The sequence below is a fragment of the Phocoena phocoena genome, chromosome 16 (genome assembly GCF_963924675.1).
Source record: "Phocoena phocoena chromosome 16, mPhoPho1.1, whole genome shotgun sequence".
NCBI classification, from domain to species: Eukaryota; Metazoa; Chordata; class Mammalia; order Artiodactyla; family Phocoenidae; genus Phocoena; species Phocoena phocoena.
This window is the reverse complement of record NC_089234.1, coordinates 81,944,936-81,958,499: the sequence shown is the minus strand read 5'-3', so window position 1 is coordinate 81,958,499 and position 13,564 is coordinate 81,944,936. Positions and strand designations below refer to the sequence as shown.

Below are 13,564 nucleotides of genomic sequence, written 5' to 3'. Positions count from 1 at the left end.
ATATATAACTATAGGTAGAGTTTGTAAGGATCGTAAGAAAACTGTAAGCATACTTTAATGCAAATATAATACATTTAAAAACTTATATGGAATGCTTAATTTTCTAGGAACATGAAAATTACCAGAGTCATTCAAGAAATAGAAAAATAGGAATACATACAATCCATGGAAGACATTTTCAGCGATAAAAAGTTTGCCTTCCCCGGATTCACAAGGCTCAAGTGGGTTTGCATAGAACACAGACTATTTTAGAGAATTTGGAGAAAAAGAGGGAAAGCTGCCCTGTTTGCTTCTTGAGAACAGGAGTGCCGTGCTGTGAAACTGGAAAAAGAAAGTAGAAGAACAGAAGATTGTAGATCAATTACTGTTATGGTTAGAGATTGAAAAAATTCAAAGCCAAATACTAGCATATCTAACATAGCTATATATTTTTTTAAAAAAGCCATAGCCAAGTAGAGTTTATTTTAGGAATGCAAGAATGATAGAACAGCAGGAGCTATATTAATATAGTATTCTTTCTCAACGGATTAAAGGAGAAAAGCTATATGATCCCCCTAATAGATGCAAGGGGGAAAAAAATCATAAACTTTAGCACTTGTAAGGGAATTTCCTTAACCTGATTAAAGGTGTCTGTAAAACATCTATGGCAAACGTTACACTTCATGCAAACCTAATTGCATTCACCTTGAAGATGGGACCAGGGCAAGGGTGTTCTCTACCACCTTTTTTATTGCATGCTGTGTTGCATGCCATGAGCAGTGCCTTATTAAGACAAGAACCGCAGATGTAGAAGTGTAAAGCAGAGGACAACATGTGGATGAATTGATGAATGGAAAAATCCAAGAGAACCTACAAATTCTCAGAACTAAGAGAGCTCAGTGAGGTTGCTGAGTGCAGGGTCCACAGCCACAAGCCAGGGCCAGCAGTAGCCTGTGAGCAAATGTAAGAGGAGAGACCCCGTGCCCTGTAGCAACAGGGCTGTGAGGCTCTTAAGAGCAAATGCAACACAAGAGGCGTAAGGCTTTTATGGAGAAAACTAGATAATTACAAAACATAACTGAAGGACGTTAAAAAAACAATATTATAAAGAAATTATTATAATAGTTCCCTTCAAATTAATCTATAAATTCAGTGCAGTATCATACGGGGCTTAAAGACCTGATCCTTAAATTCATAAGGAAAAGCAGATGACCACAGATAGCCCGTAAAGCCTTGAGGAACACCGCATGGCGGTCAGCTTACCTGTCAGATGTGAAGGTCTGCTTCAGAGCCACAGCCAGGCAGTAGTGGGGGACGAGTACAGAGAGACGCACAGAGCGGGAGGGGACCAGGGCTCCGCGGACACACATAAAATGTGGTGTGACAGCACAAGTCGGCAATGACGTAGTAAACGGTTAAACGACACTGGGACAACAGGCTAACCATATGGGGAAAAACGAGATTACTTAGTCATACCATTCATAAAAATATGTCTAGGCAGGTAGATGGGTAACCTCAATGTTAAAAGCATTTGTAAAAGTTAAAGTATTTGGAAGAAAATCTACTAAATTATATTACAGGCCTTAGGTTAGAAACCCTTTTTCTGAACATTACCCCAGGGCCACAGTTTGAGAAACCAAAATTTAAAACTATGTTTGACAGAAGACATCTTAAACAGAATTACAGGATCTGCCACAGACTTGAAGATTTTTGCAGTGCATATGGCTGACAAAGGATACTATCCAGAATATATAAATTCCTATCATCAAGTAACAATGATGGGGCTTCCCTGGTGGCGCAGTGGTTGAGAGTCTGCCTGCCGATGCAGGAGACATGGGTTTGAGCCCTGGTCTGGGAGGCTCCCACATGCCGCGGAGCAACTGGGCCCGTGAGCCACAACTACTGAGCCTGCGCGTCTGGAGCCTGTGCTCCGCAACAAGAGAGGCCGCGATAGTGAGGCCCGCGCACCGCGATGAAGAGTGGCCTCTGCTCGCCTCAACTAGAGAAAGCCCGCGCACAGAAATGAAGACCCAACACAGCCAAAAAAATAAATAAATAAATTTATTAAAATAATAACAATAATGATGTAAAAGGTGGACAAGTGTATGAGCAGGCAGTTAACAGAAGAAACTATCTAATCATCTCATAAACATATGAAAAGATGTATGCCCTCGCTAGTAATCAGGGAAATGAAAATTAGAATAATAAGAGGCTATTTCATACCAACCTGGTGGGCAAAATGTAAAAATCTGATGCTATCAAGAGATGGTTAGAATATGGAGCCGTGTGAACCCTTGTGGATGAGTGAAGCTGGGAACAGCCTTTGGAGATCAGCTTGCTGAAGCAAGTAAATCTAGTAGTCCTACCTGTGGGCAAATGATGCAGAGAAACTTTCTCACATATGTAAAAAGACAGTGTCCATGGCTGCATTACTCCTAACAGAGAGAAATTGGCCATCAGCAGAAAGGGATTGGATGTGGTGTGTTCCTACAAGGGACAGCTGTGCAGCAGTGGGTGTGAATGAAATAGAGCCGTGCATGTCAAGACAGGTACATTCCCAAAGGCGGAGAAGCAAAGCACAGTGCATTGTCACCCATACACGTTTTGAATATATGCAGAACACGGCTCTGTGTTATTTGTGAAGATGTACACATGTAGTTCGTTGAAGACAGACACAGGAATACTGATTTACCAGATTTAGGGTAGTGGTTACCGCTGGTGAAGATGGGATTTGAGGTGGGAAGGACATCCCAGCCCTACAACTATTACATGTCAGGTTTTGTTTCATATTAAAATCTGAATCAGGGACTTCCCTGGCAGTCCAGTGGTTAAGAATCTGCCTTCCAATGAAGGGGGCACGGGTTCGATCCCTAGTCAGGGAACTAAGATCCCACGTGCCGCAGGGACTACTGAGCCCACGCGTGCGCCTCAAGTAGAGAGAAGACCACAATGAAGAGCCCCACGTGCCGCAACGAAGACCCAGCGCAGCCAGAAAAAAACCCAGTTACTTGTGGCACTCTCAATAACAGTAAAATAAAACTTTGAAACATGCTAAGAGAAAAATCTGCATCAAATGCCAAGGTTGCAAAATATTAAGATTTGAAAAAGCTGAGTGGAGGGTGCGTGGGCACTTGTATAACATCTTATAGGTTGTTTTGTTTTGTTTTGTTTTGTTTGCGGTACGCGGGCCTCTCACTGCTGTGGCCTCTCCCGTTGCGGAGCACAGGCTCCGGACGCGCAGGCTCAGCGGCCATGGCTCACGGGCACAGCAGCTCCGCGGCATGTGGGATCCTCCCGGACCGGGGCACGAACCCGCGTCCCCTGCATCGGCAGGCGGACTCTCAACCACTGCGCCACCAGGGAAGCCCCATCTTCTAGGTTTTATGTTTGAAATGTCTTGCGCACGTAACCACGATGATGGGGGTGACGACCTGGGAAAAACAGGCCACAGGACATTCATTACCACACTGAGTTGATCACGATCCAAGACTTGATCCTTAGCTTTGTGAACCCAGGGAGATACTTTTTTTTTTTTTTTTTTTGCTTATTTTTTTTTCCCCATGCTTTGCTTTGCTTTGCTTTGTTGTCAGCAAATCAAAGCTAAATTTTCTCTCAGGGGCAGACTCAAACTAAAATCATAGGCTGAATGAATCCAGAATGCCTGTTTAATAATTTGTAAAGAGAAATGCATGTGACAGCAACCGGAACCTTGAAAAATCGTGACTGATCCTGGTGTCTCCCCTTGAGGTGTCTCCTGGGAAGCTGAGACACGGTGGGAAGACCTGCTGTGGATGCGCAGTAAGAAGTCACTGCCGTGGAGACTGACACTCAGGGTCCCCATTTGCCAGAGGTTTCCTCCTACGGGGGACTCCAGAGCATGGTCACAACGCGGGCTGGGTATTGAATGCTTAGGGTCGTGGGGTCTACACCCCTCTCTGGGGACCCTGCTGGCTTAGAGGGGTGGGAAAGATGCCTAGGTAATCCCCACAGGCACTGTTGGCACACAGCTGCCCCATGCATATGGTAACCCTCATTAGGACGACAGGGACCGTTCCAGTATTCAGAGTCCTTCTTTGCTATTTGATTGTCCCAACAACCAGGCAAGATTGTAAGGGCCAGGCCTCCCCGGTGGTCCAGTGGTTAAGACTCCGTGCTTCCACTGCAGGGGACGCGGGTTCGATCCCTGTTCGGGGAACTAACATCCCACAAGTCACACAGTGCGGTCAAAAAAAATTTTTTTTTTTAATTTAAAACAAAAAAGAAGAATAACATATTAAAAAGAAAAGATTTACGGGGATGAAGTGCCTCGGATCACTCAGTTACCAAGGCTACCACAGGCCAGATGAGCTGGGGTGGGGCTGGGGAGGCACCCTGGGGGCGTGGGGTAGAGGGTGTGTTTCTGTGCCCCTCTCCACACCACGGAGCAGCCTTCCACCATATTAAACGGAGCCTCTCGCTTCCCAGTCTGAGGACGTGTGTTTGATTGTGTCATCAGTGTCTCGACCAACCGCAAGTGTAGCATCTGCGTCAGAGACAAGCCTCCCCGGGTTCGTTCTGCACCCCGAGGGCTCAGGAGCTCCCTGCACTTGATGTCAGCTGATGCAGAATTCAGATTTGATGGCCATCTAGTCTCAGAGAAATGTAAAGCTAAATTAGAGATTTAAAAAAAATCACTGTGTCCAGTTTTTTCAAGTCCCCATTTGACGGGACAGGGAGTTACCAGAATGACCGTTGGAAACCCAAGTGAACTTGACCCAAAGCCCATCTTCAGCATCACGCTGCTTCAGCCGCGTCATCCGGGAGGGAGAACAGAACTGACTGCAGACTGTGCTTGATGCCGACTCCAAATAAACCCCAGCTTCTATCAGTTCCCAAAGAAGCTCAAGGATGAAGGTGCCCCCGGCAGCCAGCTCCCCTGGCAGGTTTCTGTATCAGGCGGGTGTTCTTCCCCCAGCTCCGGAGCAGAGAATTCTGCTTGGCAGGGACAGCGCTCTTTACATGCAAGATTTATTCTGTTTCTTTTTAAAGAAATTCTTCAGATACCACCCTCCCCTTTTATCTTGGCACAGTGTATGGACTTAGGATCCGAATTCATATACTAAAGCTGTAACACTCAGACTCACAGGGTATAAGATACTCCTCAGTCTTTACTTGTCATCCCTCTTTACCTTAGGAATGGGATATACCTCTGAAATTTCCTCATTGCCAGTTCCGAGCAAAACTAGGTGCCTGATGCCCTGTGTTATGGAATTTTAATAAAACGATGTGAATGCAGCAGCCCTATGTGTTCTGAAAAATGTTTCCAGAGCCCCTTGAGAATTCCAAGTGCCTGGAGATGAGGCTTCCTGCAGAGAAACAGAAAACGCGAGAATAGGACCTGATTGGATCGGCTGAGCTTACTATGATTTGAGCCTGAAAAATGCTTCCTTCTCTCCTTTTGATTCTCACGTGGCCTCTCCAGCCCGAGCTCAGCAAGTCATTCAGCGCTGTGTGCTCAACTCAGCCCTCGCCACTGGGTGGGTTGGGGCCAGATTGCAGAGGGCGTCCCATCCTGGGGTTCTTATTTCGTTAGCATTACAAGATTGGGTTCTTGGGAATGACATTCGTTGGTAATTTGTTTACAGTTGAACCTTGCAGCGTCTCATTACTTCCTTAATCTAACAATTGGCGGATTCTTGAAATTAAAAAACAACAACAACAAAAACCCAGCCTTACCAATCTACTTGTCGTTAAATACTTGTCTGTCAGGAGCTATAATGATCAACAACAGTAATTCCAGAACTCATTCTTTTCCCAAACAACAGCGACTGGTATATTACGTTGTTTTCTGGCGGTTAATTAAAATCCAGCTATCCACATAACTGACATAAACAAAAGAAGCCCATTTTGTGATCTGACCTAATTGCTTTCTAATTTTGCTGCTTTTCTTGTTCATTTTCAAAATTTGCTCTGAAGTACTTTTACCAGTCAGGAGGGAAAATCGGTGTCTGTTGACTGTCTTCCTCTGAGGCACAGCTGAGCACCAAAGATTTCTTTTTAATCTTTTCTCCTTTTCCTACTGATTTCCCATTTACGATACATACTTTAATTCTGGGAGCAGATCACTTACAGCTGTGGTCAATTCCATTAAGAGCTAAGGAGTAAAACAAGTTCTTGAAAACGTATTGGCCCCATGGAAGGTTTTCCAGCTTCTCCAGTGGAAACCACTGAAGTGATACCTGTGTGCACGGACCCCCAGATGGTGAGTGCAGCCTGGAGGGACCACGTCCTGGGCACCGGCTGGTGTTCCCTACCCTACTGCAGGCCAGACCGTCACCCTCTCCACCTTGGGTACAAAATTACTGGTTGAGAACTGCTTCCAGAGGCCAAAGATATTTTTGCTGTCCGCCCCACCCCTTCCCCCCTCCCGGCTTCAGTAGTACCACTAGCCTGGTAACTCCCTGAATGCACCCACGCCACGATTTGACTGTTCACAGACGTCCTCGCGAGCTGTGAGCCCGCCCAGGGGTCTTGTTCTCTCATGGGAGCATCACCTCGACACTGCCATGTTCTTCAAGTTCATGGAGCCTTCAGGGGATTGAAGGGTCCCTTAATGATGGGTTCTGCAGAGCCCAGTCTCCCTTTACTAGTCCTTTCTGTCGCCTAGTGGGTGATGCACCTTCAGCCTAGGGCTACAGCGTCCTGTGTTTTCAAGCAGCCGTTTACGGCCGTGGCAGCCTTGTGTCTGTCTGCAGGGACCAGACGTGACAAGTGCCTGTTGTAATCTGCCGGTAGTTTGCAGGCTTGAATCAGCTTTATTCAGAGCGGTCCTGGGTTCTTTCAGTACTGCCGCAAGTGGAAGGGGGAGCCGACGGGCTCAGGTGCCCACCCATCCTTCCCTCGCCGGCAGCAGCCTGCACTGCTGTCACCTACGTCGTGTGGACGCGGCCTGGCGAGGTGAGGGGCGTGTGTCCTGCATGCCAGGATCGGGGGCGCCGTCAGTGGGGTAGTGCCAGGTACCACATGCAACTTTGGGAAGAATCCCAGCGGTTCACGTGCTTGCTTGCAGGCAAAGTAGGAAACGAGAAAAGAGCAGCGGTGCACAGTTGGTTCCACCGCTCAGAAATAACCACTGTGAACTGTGAAAAGCACATCCATAGAGGTGTATCTGCATGTGAGACTAAATGGGATTTCACTGTTTTGAAACACACTTTTTTTTCCAACATGTTAGAAAGATGTTCTCAATATGTTACTTTTCACTGAAATCTCTCATCTTTTAAAATGTTGCTCTGGTTGTGTTTTTCTGTGTCCTTATGTGCCGTTGTCGCCGTATCTCAGAATAGGCCAGGGCCCCCTGCAGACGACAGGTCCACCCCGAGTGCCCGTCCTACAGGGCCACCTGCCCGCACTGTCGGGGGCGCGCCGGGCTCGTCGTTCAGGTCACTCTTTCTCCTCCTTCAGGTGTCAGCGGAAGCAGTGGCGGGTAGATCTGCCGGCCACCAGCGTGGTGATCACGTTTCACAATGAAGCCAGGTCGGCCTTGCTGAGAACAGTGGTCAGGTGAGGCCGGCGGCTGCCATCTGTTGCCACCCGTTGCCGCTTATGCGGGCAGGGGTCGTCCCCCGGCAGGGATGCTGAACGAGGGCCGGATCCCCAGCGCAGCCGGGCTGGGGCTGTCTTTGGGGGTGCAGACAGGGCACCTGACTGTGCAGCCCCGCAGGGGCCAGGGGGTGAGAATTGCACACCCCAGTCATAGCCCGAAAGGCCTGCAGCTTAATCTTTCTGCCTTTCCTCAGCGTGCTTAAGAAAAGCCCACCCCGCCTGATAAAAGAAATCATTTTGGTGGACGACTACAGCAATGACCGTAAGTAGAGACCGATTGCCCCCCCCACCAAGCATCCCCCTCCATCTGGCCCTCTGGGTACCAGCCTTCCTGGGCTGTGGGTGCTAAGCCTGAGTTTTAAGAAAAGGTCAGAAGTAGGGGCCGCAGAAAGAGGGTGCCTCTCTGATGCCCCGAGGGGCTCACCAGCCCGAAGGTGATGGAGAATCACCGTCCCTGCCCACCGAGCCCTCCGTTAGTTAACTTGAGGTTCAAAAGCCTTGCTTCTTTTCTTTTCCTAGCGGAAGACGGGGCACTCTTGGGGAAAATTGAGAAAGTGCGGGTTCTCAGGAATGATCGGCGAGAAGGTAAGACTTTTCTCGATTCAGTACCAAGACAGTTGAATTCTGACTTTTCCTGAGCCCAGTAATAATGTGAAGAAGCGTTTCAGCTCCAAGAACAATGAACTGTCTCGTGTTTTGTCTGCCTTCCTCCAGCAGAGCGTCTTGGGAGCCTCTCCCAGCAACCCTAGGAAGGATATCGAAAGCTTAACTAATTGAAATTGTTTGTGCACCAGGGCAATAGTTCAACTTACGCTTTTATTTATGTATTTAGAAAACTGGCTTCTCTCTTTCTTTCACAACCTACGAAGTCTTATCAGTCCCTTGAGTACTAGGATTTAGAAGAAAAACAGAGATTTAGCAATGAGAACTTTAATGACTCCATGCTGCAGGCATCTGATAAAATGACTGGGGTTCCAGTTTGACAGCCTGCCCAAGGTGAACCATCGAAAACAAGGGAAAGCCCACCGGCGTTACGTGCTTACTGGATTTTGCAAATGCCAGCCTCGAAACCTGATGTCAGTCTTGTCGTTGCTGGAGCTGGGCTCATCGAGCCCACTTTATTGGTAGTTATAAGAGAAGCTCCAGAGAGGAAAGCATTACTTTGAAGTGTCTGGAAAGGAAGCCGGACTCAATGTAATTAACATCCAGCGCATCCATGCTGGTGCAGAGCTGGTGGCTGGATTCTCAGCTCCTCCGTGGTCCTGAGAAATGTTTCTGTAGGAAAATGGCAGAGCTTTGAAACGTGCCGTTTTGGCTGTTTGAGGCTGACTGTTGACCTTGGAGTGGTGGCTGTGCCGTTTGGTCAGCGACCATTGTCTTTCTTCTGGTTCCCTGTGCAATCCACCTGGAGTCGGGAAATACAGTTTTTCTTAGCAAGAATCTAATCGGCCAGTAAAGTGGGTGAGCCCGTTAGGGCAATGTCATCAACACCGTATTTTAACCAACTAAGGTCATCAATCCAGATGTTCAAGATGCATAAACAATGGGGTCAGCCTTGCCCCTAAGCAAGCTGTTTGCTGGACTCACATCTGCCCCCCAAGCTGAGATTAAACCAGAATCTTGCATTGCATTTGCTCCTAAAGAAACTACATGATAACTTGTTGAATTCAAACCCAAAGTGTCTGCTGGCACAGGGGAAAAAAAGATGAGGCGGGAGGAGGGAATAAAAGAAAGAAATTAGCTTTCATGTGGGCATTTTGTAACTGACAAACCACGTGCTAGCTTTCAGAGACGGCCTTTAACCTGCTTAGAAATCAAAAGCAGTCCTTCTAAATATAAATTGTGCGTTTGCTTCACGTTAGGCTGTTCTTGTGGGTAAGAACCCACATTGAGGCATTGTTTTGGGAAGGAATGAAGAGAGGCAGCTGTGGGAAGCCAGATTATGGTAGAACTATATGGAACAAGTGAGGAATACGACAGTCGAGTGAGAAAATGCATACACACAAATGTATGTGTGCTTGTGTGTGTGTATCCCAAACAGTTAAACATGTACACAAATGCTCATAGCAATGCTACTGGGTGACAGAGAAAATCAGTTGCATAAAATCATGGCCTTGGGTTCATTTAGTGTTGGGGATTTAATTGTGCCAGCGATTCTTAACCTGGCTATTCATTACAATCACTTGGGGAATTTAAAAGAAGACCATGGGGCTTCCCTGGTGGCGCAGTGGTTGAGAGTCCGCCTGCCGATGCAGGGGACACGGGTTCTGTGCCCCGGTCTGGGAGGATCCCACATGCCGCGGAGCGGCTGGGCCCGTGAGCCAGGGCCGCTGAGCCTGCGCGTCCGGAGCCTGTGTTCCACAACGGGAGAGGCCACAGCAGTGAGAGGCCCGCGTACCGCAAAATAATAATAATTTAAAAAATAAAAGAAGACCATGCCTTGACCCGACCCACAATTGAATAAAAATTTTTGTTTTTCTAGGGGTGGGGCCTGGACATCTGCATTTCAGTAATACTAATGTACTTTGAAGGTTGAAAGCCTAGTCCTTCTCGTTGTGCAGCCAAAGCCGTGTTCGTAGGCTAAGTTCTCTCTTTGTCCTGTGTGCTTTTTTTTTTTTTTTGGCAGTACGTAGGCCTCTCACTGTTGTGGCCTCTCCCGTCACGTGCGGAGCGCAGGCTCAGCGGCCATGGCTCACGGGCCCAGCCGCTCTGCGGCATATGGGATCTTCCCGGACCGTGGCACGAACCCGTGTCCTCTGCATCGGCAGGCGGACTCTCAACCACTGCGCCACCAGGGAAGCCCTACTTTTAATTTTTGAAGACCCTCCATACTGTTCTCCATAGTGGCTGCACCAATTTACATTCCCACCAACATTGCACAAGGGTTCTCCTTTCTCCACATCCTCACCAACACCTGGTATCTCTTGTCTTTTGATGACAGCCATTCTGACAAGTGTGAGGTGATATCTTATTGTAGTTTTGGTTTGAAGCCCCTGATGATTAGTGATGTTGAGCACCTTTTCATGGACCTGTTGTCCATTTATATGTCTTCTTTGGAAAAAAAAGTCTTTAAATTCCTCTGCCCATTTTTAATCTGATTATTTTGCTTTTGTTTTTGTTTTTGCTGTTGAGTTGTATGAGTTCTTTATACATTTTGGATATTAATCCCTTATGAGTTATATGATTTGCAAATACTTTCTCCCATTCCATAGGTTGCCTTTTCATTTTGTGAATACTTCTTTTTGCTCTGCAGAAGCTTTTTAGTTTGATGTAATCCCGTTTGTTTACTTTTGCTTTTGCTACCTTTGCTTTGGTGTCAAATTAAAAAAGTTATTGCCACCACTGATGTCAAGGAGCTTACCTATATTTTCTCCTAGGACTTTTATGGTTTCAGATCTTAATGTTCAAGTCTCTAATCCATTTTGAGTTTATTTTTGTGTGTGTTGTAAGATAGGGGTCCAGTTTCATTTTTTTGCATGTGTCCAGTTTCCCAACACCATTTATTGAAGAGACTATCCTTTCCCCATTGTGTATTCTTGGTTCCTTTGTTGTAAATTAATGGCCATATGTGTGTGTGTTTATTTCTGGGCTCTCCATTTATCCCATTGATCTCTGTGCCTGTTTTTATGCCAAGGCCATACTGTTTTGATTACTATAGCTTTGTAATGTAGTTTGACGCGATGTTTTGTGTTTTTTTTTGTTTTTTTTTTTAGTGTTCCATTTTGATTTTTCTCGTAGCTTTTTAGCTATATATTTCTTTTAGTGGCTTCTCTGAGGATTACATCATGCATCTTTAACTTATAACAGTCTATTTAGAGTCCATCCAACTTTACCTTAAATGTAAGACCTTGCAACAGTTTTAATTCCATTTCTGTTCCCTGTCTTGTATACTGCTGTTGTCATGTGGTTTCCTTCATATGTTGTTAATGATGGTTTAAACCCCACAGTGCAGTGTTAAAATGTTTGCTTTAAATAATCAGTTATAAAGAAATTAGAATGTATATATGGACTCTAAAATTTATCCTCGTATTTTTCATTTCTAGTATCTTCATTTTTTCCCACAGATTCAGGTTTCCATCTAGTGTCATTTCCCTTCAGCCCAGAGAACATTTAGAACTTTATTTTGTCTTGTAGGCAATAAAATCTCTCAATTTCTGTTTATCTGAAAAGTCTTTCTTTCTCCTTTATTGCTGAAGAATATTTTCTCTGAATGGAATTCTGAGTTGACCGTTAGTTTTTCTTTTAGCACTCTGAAAATGTCATTCCAATGTCTTCTGGCCTCTGTTTTTCTGTTTAGAATGTAGCTGTCAGCTTATTGTTGATTCCTTGTGCGTTATGGGTTGTTTCCTCTCACTGATTTCCAGATTGTCTCTTTATCTTTAGTTTTTAGCAGTTTGACTGTCACTTGCCTAGATTTGATTTGCTTTTTATTTGTCCTGTTCCAGGTTTGCTGACCTCTTTGAATATGTAAGTTGAAGTTTTCACCAAATTTGGGAACTTTTTGGTCTTTTATTTCTTCATATATTGTTTCATGCCTCATTCTTGGACTCCGGGCGCACATACGATATACCACTTGATATTGTCCATAGGTTACTCAGGCTTTTTTTCTCTTTCAGTATTTTTTCTCTGTTCGCCAGATAGATCAATCTCTATTGATCCATCTTCAAGTTCACTCGTCCTTCCGACATCTCTAATCTGCTGTTACGTGCCGTCAGTGAATTGTTTCATTTCAGAAAATTGCAGTTTTCAGTTTTGGAATATCCGTTTAATTCTTGTGGTTTTCATTTCTCTGCTGAGATTCCCCATGCTTGCTCATTCCAATGATCGTTTCCTTGGAGTTCTTGGTTATAGTTATCATAATAGCTGCTTTAAAATCCTCATCTGTTAATGTCAACATCTGCCTCATCTCAGAGTGAGTTTCTATTGACGTTTTCTCTCTTGGATATGGATCACATCTCTCTCTTCTCTTGTCTACTAATTTTTTAAATTTTATATTGGATATTGTGAATGGTATGTTGTAGAGACACTGGATTCTGTTATCTTTCTCTAGGGTGTTGATCTTCGTTATACTGGGCAATTAAATTACTAGCTCATGACTTTGAACTTGTGTAGGCTTGTCTTTATACTTTGAAAGCATATGTGTATCTTGGATGAATCCCTTATTCCTGAGACGTAGTCCGTATTCCTAAATGTGTTCCCTCTGGAGTTTCTGTAGAAATGAGGTGTTTGCCAAGTCCTTCTAGGCACAACTCAGTTGCCAGAAATTGTGTCCCTGATTCCAGCTGAAATCTTAGTTCTTTCTGTCTTCTAATTGTTTCTCTTCCTGGACTCCTTGGGGTCTCCCCTGTGCCTGCAGGTTCAGGCGTCAGCCAAGGATTTAAGGGCAGTTATCACCAGATTTGGGACTTAGCTCCTTCCCAGGATCTCCTCCTTCTGTTTCCAGCCACTCTCCAGCCCCAAACCCTACCCTCTGACGCCTCAAGCCAAAAAAGGCTGCACTGCAGTGGATTGGAGAGTAACATCGGGGGCAAATGCCATGTTTACAGGGATTTCACTCTGTGATTTTCTTCTTTTAAGGGTTGAATGCCCTCTAGTTTCTGCCTGCCCTCGGCTACTCTAGCCCTTTCCTATAGTTGCATTTTCTATTTTGCTCAGTTTATACCTGTTCTCTGAGAGAGGGTTTGCCTATTACAAGCTGCTCCATAATACCAGAACTTGTTCCTCCTCTCGCATGCAGCTCTTTAAGAATCATGGAAAACCCTTTCTGACCACCGCGCTGCCTTAAGAGCTCACAACACTGTCCTTACCGGTTGTGAATAATCTCACATCTCCATGCATAGATAAAAGCCCAGCATACATAGCGGAAGCCACTTATGACCACACCATCTAGTGATGAATATTACTATGTGTGATAATAAAAAATGATATTACTAACAGATCACAGCTATACAAATTGTGTAATTTGACCAACAGTGTTACTAATTTTGTGTAAAAGCCAAACAAC

General features: G+C 45.4%; 1 protein-coding gene across 1 annotated transcript in view; it reads left to right on the top strand.

Annotated features, from left to right (window-relative positions):
• GALNT2 (polypeptide N-acetylgalactosaminyltransferase 2) overlaps positions 1–13,564 on the top strand; it is a 172,690-nt gene that overhangs the window by 132,672 nt on the left and 26,454 nt on the right. Inside the window, exons 4-6 of the mRNA XM_065893867.1 lie at positions 7,420–7,518; positions 7,755–7,822; positions 8,080–8,145. Coding sequence (XP_065749939.1) covers positions 7,420–7,518; positions 7,755–7,822; positions 8,080–8,145 — 233 coding nt within the window. The remainder of the gene's footprint in view (positions 1–7,419; positions 7,519–7,754; positions 7,823–8,079; positions 8,146–13,564) is intronic.